This window comes from Schistocerca americana, chromosome 3, assembly GCF_021461395.2.
Source record: "Schistocerca americana isolate TAMUIC-IGC-003095 chromosome 3, iqSchAmer2.1, whole genome shotgun sequence".
Taxonomy (NCBI): Eukaryota; Metazoa; Arthropoda; class Insecta; order Orthoptera; family Acrididae; genus Schistocerca; species Schistocerca americana.
Window position 1 is genome coordinate 629,745,702 of NC_060121.1, and position 19,798 is coordinate 629,765,499.

Consider the following 19,798-nt stretch of genomic DNA (forward strand, 5'->3'; position numbering starts at 1 on the left):
TATTATCTGTGTTGATACCATGCCTGATACAGCATTTAAAGGGTGTGGACAGTGTCAGATGTTGAGTGATCACTGTGAAGTACACAGTGGTGCTGTGTTCTCATCTGAAACAGCATTATCAGCATCTGACAGAGTTTCAAAGCTGGCTCATTATTAGTCTTCTTTTGGAAGACTAGTCATATTATGCACCATCTAGGTTTTTGGGGCATTCTGGTGTAACAGTGAGCAGACACTTGTCTGCACAGGAATGTAAGGGCAGGCATACTTGTTGACCCCATCTGATCACCAGAAGGGAGGATCACCCTATTGTGCACAAATCACATCATAACTCCATCACATTTGCACCTGCTATAAACTCTCACCGTAATCCCAGCAACATTACATATCATCCTGCACTAATGATTGGAAACTAACAGCAGCCGGACTAGAGAATTATTGTCACATGTGTATACTGCCATTGACATTACAACACAAGCAGTTGCATTTGGAGTGGTGCCTGACTGGGAAATATGGATAGCTGATGAGGGTATTGCACTGTGTTCAGTCATGAATCATAGTTCTGCACTACCCTAAATGACCATCATCATTAAGCATGGCAGTGACCTGGGGAGAGGACCCATACTTCCAATCTTTTGGAGATGCACAGCAGTGTTACTCCTGGCATTGTGATTTGGGGAACCAGTGGATGTGATGTCAGGTCTTGACTGGTTGAGACAGAGAGAACTCTGATGGCACAGTGGTATGTCATGGACATCCGGCATTCTCATGTGTTACCTCCATGCGGCAGTATCATGATGACATTTTTCAACAGGATAATACTCATCCACACATGGCTCACTTCATTGTTAACTTTATGCATGATTTTAAGGTACTCATGTGGTCAGCAAGATCTGAAGATCTGTGCCTGATAGAACATATTGGGTCTAGCAGTGATAGTATACAGGATATAGAGAATCAGTTATAACAGTCGTGGGCCAGTTTGCCTCAGGAGTGAATATGACACCCCTCTCAACCGAATCAGTGCTTGCATCCAAACCAGAGGGTTTGCAACATTATACTGATATATGAGCTCATACCGTCAAGTTTTTTATAAGTCTGACTCGATTTTGTAATCACTGAAATAACATCACATATGCTCTCAAGCTGTGAAGTTTCATTTCATTTCCACCTCCTATTCTGTATGCTTCACATTTTGTCAGGCAGTGTGAACTGTAAAGTGATATGGGCCTGTAACAATCCCTTTGGTTAATCCCAAATTCCCTTTACATCTGTTGATTTTGTTCCATTAAGTTCTATTTGCAAGAAAGTCCTGAATTTAATGATGACACTTACTTTTTTTTCAATTTTGTTTACATAATGACTGCAATATTCGCCACATGTCACTTTAATGCATATAGTGGAGTGTACTTTGTACCAATATTAGTAATTTTCTGTCCTTTTCCATTCATGCATTAATAAAGGGAAACAAAACTGTCTGTAATTTTTAAACAGGACAATGCTCAGCCACACACGGCACATTTATTTGTCAGATGCTGCATGATGTTAAGCTATTTCCTTGGTCAACAAGATCTGCAGATCTGTCCCTCATAGAATATACGTGGGATCAGAGTAGCAGTATCCAGGATATCCATGATAAGTTACAACAATTGTGCTCCAGATTGCTTTAGGAGTGGATACAATGGCTTTATGACACCATTCCCAACCAAATTAGTGCATGTGTCCAAGAAAGAGTGTGTGTAACGTCGTACTGATACGTGGGCTCATACTACAGTTCTTTATAAATTTGACTCCATTTTGTAACCACTGAAATGACATATCACACCCTCTCAATCTGGGAAGTTTCTTTTCATTTCCTCCTCCCCTTCTGGGTGCCCTTCGGGCAGTATAACTACAAACAGATAAGGGTCTGTAACACTCCTTAGGGTACTCCCAAAATTACCTTTACATCTCTTGAATTTTTTCCATTTAGAACAACATGTTGAGTTCTGTCTGCAAGGTTATCCTCAATCCAATTACAAATTTGGTCCAATACTCAGTATTTTTTTAAATTTCCTCCACTAAGTGACTACACTATACCCTACAAGTCACTTTACTGCTTCTGGCAGAGAGTTCTTTGCACCAATAATAGTGACTTTCTGTCCATTTTCATTTGTGTATTAAGTAAGGGAAATGGAACCACCTGTATTCCTTGGTATTCCAGTGCAAAATATATGATGGAGGAAGCAGAACTGTCACATGGTTTTCCTGAACTACTTGTTTTCTAAATTCACCCTAGAGGATTTTGAAATGATCGTGTCATCTTTATTACAAAGAGCCCCATTTACAATCTCTGGACATTTTTGTTACTTTTTCATATGGACTGTACCAACTGTTTATGATACTAACAGCACATCTTTGAATTTACTTTATGTCTACTGTCATTCTTACTCGAGAAGGACTGCAAATGATGAAACAGTGTTATGGAATTGGTCATGTCTGTGATTTCCTGTACAGGTGCACAGCAGTTTGTGAGAATCCTTCCACTAAATCCACATTTGCCTTACCTATAATTGATTTTCACAGATTGCTGCATTTCGTATTACTTCTTAGTTGTCTACTTTTTCTTCTTCTACACTTCATGGATTATACATTGATTCCATTCAGGCTTCGCATATTGTCTGTCCATTGCTTCTTAGGTCTTCCAACATGTCCTCTTCCTGCTGGATTGTAAGCTAATGCTAGTTTGAAAAGTCATTTACGGTTCTTTCTCTGTACCCATTCATATTACATGTTTCGGTATTTGGTTATACTACTTTCTTTTTGCCAATACCCAGCATTTACTGCCATGAAGAAGTACTGTAAGAGCCATAGTTTTATAAAATTTTACTATTTCTTACGTGTCATCCTCCAGTTATTTGGGTTTGGGTTGTCAAACTGGCCTAGACAGTTATAAAGAAGTACTGTAAGAGCCATAGTTTTATAAAATTTTACTATTTATTACGTGTCATCCTCCAGTTATTTGGGTTTGGGTTGTCAAACTGGCCTAGACAGTTATAAACATCTATACATAAAATTGCCTGTATTTGAAAAAATACGTGGCACCATTCATCATTACCTCTTAGTGTTATACCTAAATATTGGAAAAAAATGGAAGTTTAGCATTAATGGAAGATTAGCATTAATGATGGCCAACGGAAGTTTAGCACTAATCTTGTAAGCAGATACTAACACGTTGCTTCTGTTACGAATATTTTTTAGCATTAATTCACATTTAAAGAGCGCTGCCATTCTTTAAATCTATGGAAATTTATGCCTAAGTCTTTCTAAATTGCCTTTCAATCATTGTAGACAACAGAATCATCAATTAACAATCTGATAGTCCTACTGACATTATTTGAGACAATATTTATGAGTATTGAGGGGTCTTATTTTGCTTGCTTATGACACATAAGATGTTACTTTCATTTCTATCTCCATTTATCATGTATCATATCAGTACAAGTTTTTCTGTTAGTCAAAAATTCATTATACAAGCTGCAGATCTGTGGAGATACCCCATAGGATATAATGGTTATTAGTTGACAATATGGGAGTGCTGAATGGCTTACAAATATTTACAAAGATAAACTTTCCATTCATCTCTGTGTGCTGTTTGCAGACTATAATACATGAATAAAGAATCTGTTTTTCACATAAGTGTTCTTTAGAATTCACACTGATTCCCTGAGAGAAGCGAATTGCAAACACAGTTTTTTGGTGCTACCGAGTAATAACAGCTGTTGCAGACAGGTTGCAGGGACCATTGCTTGCAGTACTGCCAATGGCGAGATAGGTGGTCTGATCACAGCATTGGCAGGCTACTTGGCACACCTACTGTCCATTGCCTTATTTCAGTGTATGTTGTTAGAAGCAGCACATTGGCACAGCATATGAGCACCTAACCAGTATAAAAACCCATCACTTCTAACCAAAGTATTTTTAGCCTGGCAGTGCCTACTATGAAGATACATCCATACTGGGCAACGAGGTAACGGGGTTCTGCAAGATGCCTGCATGAGACTGGACTCTATCATAAATGAGTCAACTACTTGGGCTAGTTCCACTCCTCGAGACTTTGCCTTCCAGCTGGTGGGCTACCATGGGCTCACTTCAGCCACAGCTAGCCTCCTGCTCTGGATGGCAGTAGTTCATGTCTAGGGCAGTGCAGCCACCCATCTGCTTGTACTCGTGCAGGCAAATCTTCCCAGTAAGCTGCTGTTTACAGGAGAGCCTCCACTGCCACAGCCTGTCTTCTGATATGAGAACATGGTAATAAGTTTGCTGGGTAATGTTAATGGCTATTTACAGTAGTTACTTACCTTTCCTCTTTCCATTTTCCTTTTCTCTGTTTATGCTTAACTTTTGATTTGGGTGTGTGGGAAAAATCTATCAATGTGTCATTTACAAGAGTATGATCAAAGGAGGCTTGATGTTGGAAGCATGAATGATAAATAGATGGACCAAATACTGGTAAGCTGCAAAATATTACTATGGTTGTACAGCAAAGATCTTTGCAGTATTTTTTCCCCCAGTGCATGATGAAACGTAATTTAATTATGTGGAATAATGTTGTTGCAACATTCAGGTGCTGGTTGGTTGTTGGTACTGTGCAATGATGACAATGAATCAGAAAGTATTAGGGGATCATAGAACGATGACATGAGAGGTGAGTTGTGAACCATATGGCCCTATCATACTTGGTGAGGTTTCTAGCATTTTCCGAGAAAATTTTTTTGTCGCTGTATGTACAGAATCCATCATATCCCTATGTAGGGTATTGCCTTTTGAGTTAGGTAGATGTGTGTACATCACAGATGAAGTACTGTTGATAGTGGTTTTTTCTGTAGACAGAGAGTCTTATAAAACCATCTGAACAGGGGAAGCTAGTATTGAGAATAGCAATATGTTCTGACGGATGCAGAGTGACCAAAATCAATAAGGCATACAAGGGAGTTGGACTTATGAGTTTTAGGAAACGTGGTTTCAGGTGAAAGACATTTGCAAGTATTCAGATCAAGTAGGATATGTGGTAGAGAATTTCAGTGTTAAGATTTGCAAGTACAGTAATCTACCATTTGGCAAATACTCTCCATCAGCTAATTCCTGTAGTATACTATCACAGTAGTGAACCAAGTGAGTTGGCGTATTGATTATCACATATTTGGGAGGAGCACGGTTCAAATCACCATCTGACCCTCACAATGTAAGTTTCCAGCTATTTTCCCTAGCTGATTAAGGTAAACAGGGATGGTTCCTCATAAAACAATATGGAAATTTTTATTCCCCATTCTTGTCCTTTCCAAATTTGTGTCCCACCTATAAAGGTCACATCATCAACAAGATGCTGAATTCTCATCTTTCTTCACAGTACTGAGCCTTTTCCACAGGGATAATTATTAGTTTAAGGCTGGTCTTAAGACTTTACGTGGTAAGTGTTACAGAAGATACGCTTTTCCTATGAGGGATTTTGGAAGTGACAGAGGCAAGATCGGAGCTGTCAAACTCTTAAAAAGTGTACCTGTTGACGGTTGGATGAAAGTGGCACATAGTGTCTAATTGTTGTGTGCACCGAAAAGTTTGCATCTGGATAATTTTCAACTGATGAAATTAAGACAAAGTGTTATTGATGGATCATGGGAGTTGGTGATAAGAAGGTTACAGATGACAAAGGAATGTCTTCCACTGCAAGTAGTGACCAATGCACAACAGATATTTGACAAATCTAGCGTGAATATAATTAAGTGAAAGATTAAAAATTCAGTGGGATTCAGAGTGCTGGAGGACTATATTATAACAAGCATCTGCATGTAATTTTAATTTTTGTACCCTAGTTACCTTTCTACAATAGGGGATTATCTCTCTTTCGCTTTCCTTCTTAAACTCTGTTCCTCTTCTGCTGTCGCCTCCTATTATATTGCTCTCTTTCCTTCTGACCTCTATCAATTTCCTCTCAACTACTCCACTGGCCTAACTCCCCATTCCATCATAATCATTACGTCACTTCACCATCTCCACTGACCTGTCATCAATACAACAACCATCACACTCTCCCTACCACACTCCCATCTATTTGCGTTATGCACCATTCTTCCAATCTCTGGACATAACTCCCATACTCATAGCATCCATTCATAATTCTCATTATTGCTCCTCACAACCTCTCAGTTTTACACTCTTGCCCCTTTTTCTTTCACTCTCCTCTCCCTCCCACCCAATCACCGTATTGTCTTTCCTCTCCTTGCCTGACTTCCTTTCTGTTTCCACAATCCTCCTCCTGCTCCCACTTCTCCCTCTTCCACATCTCCTCTTCCTATCCCTCTCCTATTCTGTGTTGTCATCCCTCTCACTGACTCCTACATTTCCCACCTTCTCCATCAATCTCTGATTTCTCCTTCATCCTCCCCATGATGTAAGTTCCCAGCTATTTTCCCAAGCTGATTAAGGCAAACTGGGATGGTTCCTCATAAAACAACATGGAAATTTTTATTCCCCATTCTTGTCCTATCCAAACTTGTGTCCCACCTATAAAGGCCACATCATCAACAAGATGTTGAACTTTCATCTTTCTCTCCAATACTCTCCATTACATTTTTCGCCCTTTGTGTCTCCCCCAGCTATTTTATACTGTTCTTGTATTCCCCTCACCCCTCCAGAGTGTTTTTGATGACTGTGATATTTATCTTTCTCTGTTCATATCATACTTAAATTTGCTCTTCTGCTGAAAATAGTCTTTTTATTTTTCCTATCCCCTACACAACCATTGTCCTATCATTTATTTTGATTTGTGCCCACTCCTGGTGGATGATTATTATGTTGAGTATAAGGAAATACTAACATGCACTGGAATTTTTTATATTGCCAGCAATGAAGTTGACATGAACAATGAATGGTTCCTTTAGTGTACTATACTACACTAAAAAAACACAGAAATTGTATAGTAAACATTTTATTACTGCCTGGCAAGAGCCACTAGTGAAGATTTCTTTACTATATTGTTTCAGTTCACAGATTATCATCAGATATCCTGCATACCAAAGGTAAACAGGAGCCCTGATAATAGTCTGTGGACTGAAATTGGTTATACAATAAAGGAATTTTTGTCAGTAGCTCTTGGTGCTGAATAATGATGTTTTTTTTTTTTAAATATTTATGAGCTGTGGAACACTACCTTCTTAAAACAATTAGTATATTTACCTATAATGAGCCATACACCAAATCGGATCCATGTGAATACATCCAACATCATCATTAAATAAGTGTTGACAAAAATACATATTGCAGGCAGAATTGGTATAAATGGTACCTGAAATAAAAAAAAATTCTTTATTATTCAAACTACAATTACAATTATAGATGAGCAGTTCTACATATGCATGCACCAAGTTTATGCCATAAGCAATTATAAGATATTGGAATATTGAATTTTTGTCCAGTGTGCAGCTTCTGGATAACATATAATTACCCGTACTAGGAATATTGTAATCCTTTTGGAATGAGTGCTGAATGACAAATTGAAATTTCACAAACAAAATAAAATCAATGAATCATTCAAAACTTTAGTTTTCCTGCTACCTGCATTTTTTCACAGTCTGTAAGGAATGGATGATATTATCAATATGCTTGATTAGTACTGCATGAAATGACTTTCATAACATGGACTTCATATGTCTTGAGATTTAACACATTATAATCTCGCCTTTTATATAGTATTACTGGAGAGGACTGCAATCAATAATTTGTGTTCTACAATATTACTTTCCTTTAGTATTCAAAATTTGACCTGAAATGTTGATACATCTGGTAGGGACCAAAATTCTGCACATTATACAAAATTTGATCCCTTCATGCAGTACAACAATTCTCAAATACCACCACTTCTCAAGTTCTTTAAAACTGAGTTCCTTTAATAGTGTTTACCATATCATCAATTTTTGTGTACCTTAAAAGTTAATTCCTTTTCTGACACTGGTTGCCGTCCAATGGAAATCAATATACAGACAATACACAGTAAAACAATAATGAGACCTGATATGGCCAATGGGTTTACTGCTTCAATAGATGAGCCTGCTTGTATTACAAGCTGTGATGTCAGGATGCATAGGATTACTGAAAGAGAAAGAAATGATAATATTTTCAAGAATACTTGTGTCAAATCTGTAATCTTAGTAAGTACTTGATCAAATAACTGTGTGTCTTACAATATAACACAATTTCATATGCAACAATTTTTGTTGACAATTTTGTTGGCCTTTTAAATTTGTCAATGTTTAGTATTTGTCTCCCAGTAGCTATAATATTTGATTGTTTAATTCTGGTTCCTTCAGCTGAATCTGTGTTTTGTTTCCCAGCATCTTTCTCCTCAATTTGTAGATGGTCTTCAGTTTCTCCTGTATACCTACGAACATAAAAACAACATAGACAAATAAAACAAGAAATTATCAAACACAATTAAATAATTATCTTCAAAGTCATTACATATAACTATCATTTTGTTGTTATATTATTATGAATTACAATTGTTTTTGAAAATTGATTTATATCTGACAAGAAGCTGTCCTCTTTGTAGTGCCATTGGATCTATTACCTATATTAGGTAATACAGATGAAATACTGAATTTCCTATCTTAGCTCCTGTGATTTTTATTAGATCCTGTGTGACCAATAAGGTCAGAATCATGCAGAAGAGCCCTCTTATAAGAATTTATTGAAACAGATTTCCATAGAATACTTATAATGAACATTTCTGTTTTGAAAAACAGAAATACAATAGTTTCCCATAATTTATCTTTTATTCAGTTCTTTGACAGCTTAAACACACTGATTTTACAGACCTGTTATGTTTTAATGTGGTCTTCAGAGAATTAGTTCAAATACATATTCTTGTTACCACCCAGTTGATGATTTCCATGGAATACTGATAACAGAAATTTATATTTAAAACAATATTATAATAAATACAGGAAAGACCTTCATTTTATATGGCAGAAAAATAATAATTTTCCATGAAGTTATTCTTCATTTTTCCATTTTTCGTTTTTGATTCTTCGAGACCAGTGAAATTTGCAGTATTGTAATGTTTTAGTGTGGCCTTGCCTTTCAGGCTGCATGATCCAGGCAGCCACAGAGGTTGGGATTATTGATACTTAGGAGCTCCAATGGTAGGCATATAAATGGGGCCCTTAGGGATGTGGCTGCCAAGAAGGGGAATAAATCCAACGTGCATTTAGTGTGCATACTGGGGCAATCATCCAAGGTGTGGAATGGGTTCTTCCAGATGCCATGGAGAGCACAGGGTGAAGACAATTGCAGGTGGTGGCTCATGTCAGTACTAATGATGTGTACCTCTTTGGATCAGAAGAGAGTCTCTCTGGTTTCATCCATCTAGCTAAATTAGTAAAGACTGTCAGTCTGGCTTGTGAGATGAAAGCAGAGCTCACCATTTGTAACATTAGCAACAAGGCTGATTGCAGACATTTGATACAGAGCTGAGTGGAGGGTTTGAATCAGAGGCTCAGATGATTCTGTGACTATGTAGGCTGCAGATTACTCCACTTGCATGGTAGTGTGGTGGGGTATTGGGTCCCACTTAATAGGTTTGGGGTCCACTACACACAAGAGACAGGTACATGGGTATTGGGGGCTGTGTGCAGTGGTCTAAGGAAACAACAAAAAGGGTTTCAAGAGCTCTCCCCACTTTGAGATGTCAGCTGTGGTAGTCAACATCGTTGTCTAGGACCAACATGTAGATAATTTCCTGAAAAATTCTTAGTGTTGTCAGTGTTGAACATTGTACCACAAGAGAACAGTCTGTTAATTAGTGCATCATGTGATTCTTTGCTATCCCATGACAATTGTAAATTATCCAGTACTCTTGTGACAAAGAAGTGTGTCAAAGTTAAGTAAATCTTTTATTCATTTATGTAATAAAAGGAACTAATATTTCATGTGTTCTAGTTTGATGAGCCTTCCCTCAGAGCAATCAAAGAAGACACAGCTGTAGCCAAATGAAAGTGTTATGCCAGCTCACAACAGTGAGAAGCTTCTGAATGCTCAATCTTTCCATAATATCCTGGAAGGATGTTGGAATGGCACAGGTTCAAAATGGCTCTGAGCACTATGGGACTTAACATCTGAGGTCATCAGTCCCCTAGAACTTAGAACTACTTAAACCTAACTAACCTAAGGACATCACACGCATCCGTGCTCAAAGCAGGATTCGAACCTGTGACCGTAGTGGTCGTGCAGCTCCAGACTCAAGTGCCTAGAACCGCTCAGCCACACCGGCCGGCAATGGTATAGGAAGGGGTGGGGGACCATCTAAATTTTATCATGTTGTTGTTGTTGTTGTTGTGGTCTTCAGTCCTGAGACTGGTTTGATGCAGCTCTCCATGCTACTCTATCCTGTGCAAGCTTTTTGATCTCCCAGTACCTACAATCTAAAGTGAAGAAATATGTGGGGGAGAATAAACTGAGGGAATGATATTAAAATCAAACAGGTGACTGTGAAAAAACTACCGGAAGTGCGTGCCAACAATAAGTGATAGGATAGCCATTTCTCAACTGTGAGTAGGAGTGTGGTGTGACATGTAAGTTCTGTGGAATAGCATTTACCACTTCTAAACACTCAGGTCAATAAAAGATGTTAGTGAAAACTGGAAAAATTATTTAGGTAGTTGTTAAGTGTGGAATGGTTGCTGTGGTTTGCCACATGTGCAGATGGGGTGTAAAATACATCGGCTCAGAAAATCAAGACACGAAGGTGAGTGAGCACTTCCACCTGCTGTGGAGGGCTGTCTATGCTTTGGTGTTGTGGCTTGGTGGTGCCTTAGAAGTCATGGAGCAAAGGGTGTGGGCAATAATATCAATGCCAGAACAATTGAAGATTATATATGAGAACTGTTAGTCTGCAATCTCATATCAGCACATGAATACATGTGAGGGAATGTCATCTATTCCTGGGGTCTTTTTTTATCTATGTCTTTTAGTGCTCTGTGAAATTCTTTTCATAATATCACATCTTCTATCTCATTGTAATCAACTTCCTCTTTTGTTTCCATAATGCTGTATTCAAGTTTACTTCTCTCATACAGCCCTTCTATGTATTCCTTACATGATCATCCTTCCCTTCTTTGTTTAAAAATGGATACCATTTGAGTTCTTAACATTCATACTGGTGCTTCCTCTCTTTTCTCCACAGATATCTTTAATTTTCTAACAGCTGGCATCTATCTTTCTCCTTAGTCATATACATTTCTCTAGCGTTGCATTTTATACTCTAGTCATTCCTGGTTTGCCTTTTTGCACTTTCTGTCAGTCTCATATTTTTTAATATATTTATATTTCCTTTTGCCTACTTCACTTGCTGCTTTTGTTATCTTTCTTCTTTTTATTCTAATAATTTCTTACCTTTTTGCAGCTTTTTCAGTTTTAATCTGTATTGTATAACCAATGGATTATGACGGACTTCATATCTCCCACTAGAAATGTTTGGCAGTTTAAAATCTGGTTTTGAAATCTCTGTCTTACCATTATTTAGTCTACCTGAAATGTTCTAGTGTCTACAGGTCTCTTCCACATACATAATCTACTTTCACAGTTCTTGAACCAAATACTAGCAATGATTAAATTGTACTGTGTGCAATGTTCTACACTGTGGCTTCCTCTTTTATTCTTTCTCCCTGTTGATGTTTTCCTATTTTACCTTCTATTCATTTTCCTATGATCAGATTCCCTCCCCCATCAAAATTCCATTTTCATCTCCATTTATCTACAGCATGTTTCTTTTCCTTGTCATATATTTTCCAGTCTCTTCATCATCTGTGTAGCAAGTGGGCATATATACGTGTACTACTGTGGCAGATCTTGGCTTTATGTTCATTTTGGCAGTTGTGATTCATTCTCTATGCTGTTCCTAATAATCTACCCAGATTCCTGTTCTTTTACTAATTATTAGACCTATACTTGAAACAGATACATTTAATGTTGTGTTGACAATCCTGTAAGCATCTTGTCTTAAACCCTGGCCTTCTTGCCAATACACTTCACTAATTCTCACTAGTCTAGCTTAAACCTGACCATGTAACCGCGACCATTCCGGTCGTGGGGTTGACAGAAATGAAAGTGCAGTGAGACCAAACTGGAGTGGCCCACAAACTAACAAAACAAATAGAGAAGGATGGACATGGACAACGACGGATGACCGAGCAAGACCTAACGAACAACAACACCCAAATAGCAATGGGGCTACAAGCGAAACCTCATGAATCAATAATGTCCACTTGTACATGGAAACCAAGTAAACATGCTATCTGTAGGCGAGATGTCGATAGACTAACGCGAATATCAGACTGCGTTCTGAACGAGAGGCAGGCGCTTAAATACCTGATAGAGTACATTGCTATTGGCTGCTGGGACCACGTGCTCCACCGTGGTGCCCTCACATTATACACTAGCTAGTAGCACGCGAGCAGCCACGGCTTATGGTGCAATGGCTGCAGAGACCTCTAGTTGTAATCAAGGTCCATACCGTCTGGTGTGGATTTGCAACCCGCAGTGCTTGGTACCAGACATGTCTGTTTACAACTTATCTAAAATACTTATGTGATTAAGGGGTCCAGGATTCCATGCTCCAACCTGTAAAATAAATGATTTTTTCTGATGACATCATCATACAAAATAGGGCCAGTGCACAGATCTGAATGGGGCATTATTTTAGCTCTGGAATATTTTACGCAGGAGGATGCCATCATCATTAAGCCATGCAGCAGAGTTGCATGTCTGTGAGAAATATAATGGCTGTAGTTTCCCATTGCTTTCAACCATTTGCAGTACCAGCACAGCAAGGACATTTTGGCTAATGTTATGAGGCAGATCAGTCAGTCATCCAGAGTGTTACCCCTGCAACCACTGAAATGCTGCTACTAATGTTCAAGAACTCTATGTTAAGCTTCCCTCTCTACAGATGCACCTCTGATGTGAATGCACCTACAATATAGCTATATGCGTTACTCAGGCACACAAGCCATCCCACTGTGGCAAGGTCCTGGGTTTGGGGGGAGGGGGTGGGGGGGGGGGGGGTTGGATTAAGAAGTGGGGTGAATTTCTAAACAACCTGCAGTCTATATTGTTATTAGGCACAAGTGTTGGTTCCCACGTTTCTTGTAATGTTTTACTTCAAGTTTTCAAAGAGACCCGACATGTAACTGCTTGCTGGCAGTTGTCCTAAATGATCCACAATATTTCCAGTAAAGGTTTGGATACAAACAAATTAAGATTCAATGGTGCTAGATTTGTTGATTCCATACCAAAAGCACTCATGAAAAGACATTTCAAAATCACATAAAGAAAAGATGAAGCAGAAAACGAATGAGTGCTGGCATTGTTATTATAGCTCATAAGCAACAATCAAAATAGTGATTTGCTGAAGGTGAAAGTACTCTGTGAAAAATGAAACCTATTTCTCAGCAGAAGATGTGTTGGTGAATTTTTTAGCGACTCACAGGATACTGGCTTGATTGATAATCATATAGGCAAAGGTAAGACAGTGAGTAGCTTATATTATGCAGCTTTATCAGATTGTTCATACGTTGAATTAAAATGGAAGTGTTTCCTCTTCTGTTCTTTTTCTTTCTGTTTGTCATGTGCACCTATAAATCTCTTTGCTGGTCTGCTTGCTCTTTATTTCTACTTCTGTTACCTTAAATTCTGTTGTCATCTTCACTTATCCATTTTAGCTACTAAACACTCTTTACATTTTCCAGATGCCTTCTACTTTTGTCTTGCTTTGTTGCCCTAATGATTCCCACTCATGTGTTCCCTGTGGCATTTATTCATCTTTGTCATTCTCCCATTTTACCTTTAGCTCATGTTTTGTATTTTTCTTTAGTATTCAGTGCTGTAGCATTTGAGCAGAGTAGTAAATGATGTAGACTGTGCTTAAATACACACTGATGATTTTAAATAAGCCTGTGATTGGAACTAGTAGCAGCCAATCATGTAAACCGTTATTGAAATTCATTGCCTTATTGACAACTCCTTGTCTGTTTATATATGAAGTACTCCTCTTTAAGTTACAAAACCTGCAACTTTTTAAAGAAGATTCTTTTACACAAGCTTATGAATGGAGGCATAGATCAGACTACAAGCTACCTTGTCACAGACTTAGCTTGTTTGAAAACACCCTGTATTATATGGCTATCACATTTAGAGCTGGTCCAAATACAAAGACTACAAGCCAAAAGTTGAAGAACCAAACACTGAACATCATAAATACAAGTGTTGTTGCAGTGTGAAAGATTCTATAAATGAAAGAGACAAGCTGTAGCTGTTGAAAATTTTTATACTGTAATCTCTCTCTCTCTCTCTCTCTCTCTCTCTCTCTCTCTCTCTCTCTGTATCTGTTTACCTATCTATCTATCTCTCACCCCCCCACTCCACCTCTCTCATTGTGTTTGTGTGTATGTCCTCTTTTAGTAGCTGTGAATATTCCTTTTATATATATGTGTGGTGACTATGTGAGATTGCATGCTTGGTATGTGCTATCAGCTGACTGCTCACACACATGCTGCTTGGAGTGCTGCCTCATGCTTATTCCTTGCTGTGGCATGCACATTCCACAAATTCTGTGAACTAGAAATTAATTATTCTGTTGTTACTAACTGTAACTTGTTCTACCACTACTGTTGAAGGAAATAAATGTTCATATCTTCTCTCCTAATTTAGTTTATTACACAAAATAGTTGGAAGCAACATATATTAACTCATAGCAGTGAATTGTTGAATGCAGTAACTGCCATTCGTAGTCCACATGCTGAGCACATCAAAATAATCTGCAGCCTCGTATCCCGATGAGATTAGCAACACTGGTGACCTTGACATGATCATGGTGAGGAGTATGGATTACAATAGAAGATATTGTGCTACACATCAGAAATGTGCCAGATAACAATACAGCTGTTACTTCAAGACTGGCTGGCAGTATAGCTTCCACCGTTTTGGCTGAACAATCTCATACTCTGGTTTACGCTGGTGCAGGAAAGTTTTCTGTGTTCTGGAATAACAAATGATTCTACCAAATTTGCACTAGTCATTAGTCAGCTTGATCATAGGTACACGGTGGATGTACAGGATATTATAACAACACCACCAGAGATAGATGCGTACCTGAAACTGAAAGCTCTAATTGTGTTGAGAGTTTGCCTCACAGGAAGAAAAGGTATAGCAAATGCTCATCCATGAGGATATAGGTGACAGAAAGCCTTCAGAATATCTCCACCACTTAGGAAGCAAAATTTACATGCACACCATCCTGGACACACTACTACACATGTTATGGACCACTAGGTTGCCAGCACAAGTAAAGGCCATAACTGCATCACATACTGAAATGCCTCTGGACAATATGGCTGATCTGGCTGACTGGATACAGGATGCCGTCATACCCACCTCCTGCCTGACCAAATGATAATGTACAGCAGTACTTCAATGGACATCAAATCTGATTGCGACAAATTAACAAAGAAAGTCATGGTGCGGGAACAGCAACTGAATGATGGGCTGTTGAACAAAGTTTACAACCTAAGCAAACAATACAGTGAACTTCTCACCAACTGCCATGTTAAAGGTAGATACTGATGGAGATCATGGAATTATTGTGCATCCAACACTCTTTGTTTTGACGAGTCATCAACAGCTAACATATTCTGATACCCTCAGCAGTTCGGCGACCAAGCACATTAAGTGTAATCTGATATGTGAGTATGTCAACCTTAAATACCAGAAAGACATTGATGCATCTGATTGTTCCTCTGCCAACCTGTTTATTACTGATCACAAGTTGGATTAAAAATTTTTTGTTGACTCGAGATTGTACTTGAGTATTTTGCTGAAAGACAAACTGCATAAGTACTGCCCAGCCCCAAACTTCAGACTGTCAGCAGCTAACAATTCCACCATCCAGATGTACAGCATGCAACATGTGGAGCTAGATCTGGGACTGTGACATATTTTAACATGGAATTTCTTTGAGGCAGATGTGGCAGAGCTGATAATTGGGGCAGACTTCCAACCACACTACTGCCTGCTCTCAGATGTCACCAATGCCTACTTGCTGGACACTGTCACCATGCTGTCTATGGCTGGGTTCCAACACCATGTGACTAGCTGTGATGCCAATGTCATATAGGTTGCAGAAGGAGAGTACACCAAACTACTCAACAAGTTTCTGTTGCTCACAAGGCCTCCCGGAACCCCACAACAGGTTACGCCATGATACTGTCCATTAAAATAAACACGACAGCAGGCCCTCCTGATGTCATGCAGGCCCAGACACATGGCTCCAGACAAATACACCATTGTGAAAGTGAAATATGATACTATGCTAGACAAAGGCATCATTTGCCCATTCAGCAGCACATTGTCATCACCCCTCCACTTCATACCCAAAGAGATTGGTGTGCGGTGACCATGCAGTTATTACTGTGCCTTAAATGCAAGGAACATCCCTGACCATTACCCTGTTCCACATCTGAAAGACTACAACCATGTCTTAAGCAGAAAACAAGTGCTCAGTGTACTTGATTGTGCCAAGGTGTACATCCAGATTCCTGTTGCCGAACAAGACATCCCTAAAATGGCCATTATAATGCCTTTCGGCCTATTTGATAATTTATTTATGTCCTTTGGTTATTACCTTTGGCCTGAGGAGTGCAGCACAAATGTGGCAGCAATTTATAGACTCAACGCTACGAGGTTTACTGAATTGTTTTGCATACCTGAACAATATCCTTGTCTTCTCAGAAACACTGGAGGAACACGAGCATCATCTCAAGCAAGTCTTTTGGTGCCTGGTCACACATGGTATCATCCTGAATGTTTGTAAATGTGTGTCTAGCCAACCTCAAGTAATATTCTTGGGCCATCAAATTTTGTCAATGGGATCACACCCCTTACCAGAGAAGGTCAAGGCCATATTAAATATTCTGCATCTGGTAACAGCGAAGGAACTTCACAGATTTATCAATGTGCTCAACTTTCACTGCTGCCACCTGCCACAGGCAGCCAAATTGCATGAGCCACTCACAGCCGCACTGGCTGGTCCAAAAGCAAAAGGCAAAACACTCATACATAGGATACTGGTGATGATTGATGCATTGATGCAATATAAGCATTGCTGATGCTGTGTTCCTCATTCATCCAGTGGCAGATGCAACCTTGACACTAGTAGTGGATGCTAGCCAGACACCCACTGGGACTCAGCTCCCATAATATGTAAACAAGACAAGGCAACCTCTTACTTTTTTCTCATCCAAACTAATGTTCACACAATGATGATCATGTACGCCAGAGGCTTGTTGGCCATTTATGCGGTGATGAGATATTTCCATGTACAGCTGGAAGTGATGGTATTTACAATATATACAGACCATAAAGCCCTCAGGCATACCTTCCACCAAAGCAATGACAAGTGCTTGCCCAGACTATTCAACAAACTTGACTCTGCAGCACAATTATTAACAGATATCCAGCATGTCTTAAGACTGACTAATAGTGTAGCTGACGCCTTGTACAACAATCCAATCAGGAGCTCCATGACCTACTAAAAGATACTGAGGCAGGCCTTCAACTCAAATTTCTAAATGTGCCAGGAACGGATGTGCAATTATACTGTGACACCACCAGTGGAAAGACTTGCCTGTATATGCTAGCAGAGCTCTGCAACCCCTTTTGCATAGCCTTCACAACCTCTGCAAACTAGGAGTCAGGGGAAATGCTTAAACTTGTCCATGCCCATTATGTATGACACAGACTACAGAAGTGTTGCCAGGAATGGGCTTGTGCATGCCTAAGCTGCCAACATAGTAAAGTTTTGTGCCATGTCCACACACTCAATGGAAACTTTCTGGAGACAACTGAGAGATATGCCCATGTTCATGTTGACACTGTGGGAACCCTGCTATAGTCAGATGGGCAACACTATTTGCTGACAATCACAGACAGATTTACATGTTGGCCAGAAGCAATCCCAGTGGACCACAACTCCACAGAGGCACTGGCAACAGCATTCATGTCTCAGTGGGTTGCGCATTATTGTTGCCCACTACACATTACTACTGACGGATGGCACCAGTTTGAGTAGGAGCTATTTGTGCATCTCAGCAAGTTTTGCAGTGCAGCCCACCATTCTACCACAAGCTACCACCTGGCCAGCATCTGGTATGAGGAGTGATGGCACAGATCTCTTAAGATGGTGCTCATGTGTTAAGTGGACCGCAACCTTCCTATTTGTCCTACTTGGCCTGTATGCAGTGTGTAAGCCAGATCTTGATGCAGCTGCGACAAGAATGGTATATGGCAAGACACAGTAGCTGCCAGGGGACTTTGTCAATATACACACCTCAACAGGAAGTGATTCACATCTGCCAGATTTCATGGCACAGTTGAGGGAGCACATCCCACAAATCCGACCCTGGCCCTTATTTTGTTGTGGATCACACCAACATTTCTACACAGGAACTGTCCAACAGTACTCATGTCTTGCTCCATAGAAATGGTGTCAGACCAGCACATATGCTTCCTTGTAGTGGCCCCCACCATGACCTGGCTCCATCATAACAAGACATTGGACATTTTAATCATTGGCAAACAGCACAATGTTTCCAGTAATCCTCTAAAGGCTGCATTTGTGTTAGAAAACACACTCACTACTCTGTAGCCATGTCACCCACTTCCACTGTCATCTAAACATAGTCGGCTGCCTCCCATCTCTCCAGTGCCACAGCCTCTATGCCAGATACGGTCTGGTCATCATGTACATTTTACTTCAAGATTCCTAGATGACGCTGAGCCCAGTGGATGCTGACGAAGCTTCGCTTCTCCTCAGGGGCCTGGTGTAACTACCACTTGAGATCACATGCTTAGCATGCACAATCAGCTGATTGCCACAGAATGTCAAGGAGTTCATGCACCTGCCACTTGGAGAGCTGCCTCGTGCTTATTCCTTTCCGCAGTGTGGATGCTCTGTAAATTCTGTGATCTAGCACTTAATTATTCTATTGTTATTTACTACTAACTAGTTCTTTCACTACTGCTGAGAGAAATAAATGTTCATATCCTCTCTCCTATTGGAGGTTATTACACAGAATAGTTGCAAGCAATGTGTGTGAACTCAGAGCAGCGAAGTATTGAATGTAATAACTGCCATCTGTAGTCCACATGCTGAGCACAGCAAACTAAGCCATCACCTCATGTCCCTACAAGATTAGTGACATATATCTATGTAGGCATACATCTGTATTCGCTCACGAGTCACCAATGTTTCATATGACACCTAGTGTGACAATAAATACTCTGCTCTATTCTATTCACAGTAAATGATAACAGACCGCGAATGGAAAACAAAAGAAATTAGCTACTTAATTATAGTCTTAAGGCCTGTAGAAGTAAGATAGGCAGATTGATGAAGGATGAAGGAATACCACTAGTTTAAGAGCTGGCAGGTTTTGGACAAAAATGAGAAGGAAAGAAAAATATGACATGTATGCTCCAAAGTAGTTGTAGAAAAAGAGTAAGTGCCATGTAGACACATCAAAATGTTTTGAGGCAAGGATATTCACAACTGGTTTTTAAGGTTGGATACTTCGCTCTATTAGCTACATCTCACATAACTGTATCTGTTGCAAATAAATCATTTCAAACACATTTTGTTTCCCCATTTTATCAACTTTCTGACTGAATTCTTGTAGATACCATCAAATCACTCCTGACATACCATCTAAATCTA

General features: G+C 39.5%; 1 protein-coding gene across 1 annotated transcript in view; it reads right to left on the bottom strand.

Annotated features, from left to right (window-relative positions):
- The window catches only part of LOC124605819 (cationic amino acid transporter 3-like), a 122,236-nt gene that overhangs the window by 3,722 nt on the left and 98,716 nt on the right, over window positions 1-19,798 (bottom strand). Inside the window, exons 11-13 of the mRNA XM_047137735.1 lie at window positions 8,217-8,413; window positions 7,958-8,124; window positions 7,213-7,321 (exon numbers count right to left, since the gene is read on the bottom strand). Coding sequence (XP_046993691.1) covers window positions 7,213-7,321; window positions 7,958-8,124; window positions 8,217-8,413 — 473 coding nt within the window. The remainder of the gene's footprint in view (window positions 1-7,212; window positions 7,322-7,957; window positions 8,125-8,216; window positions 8,414-19,798) is intronic.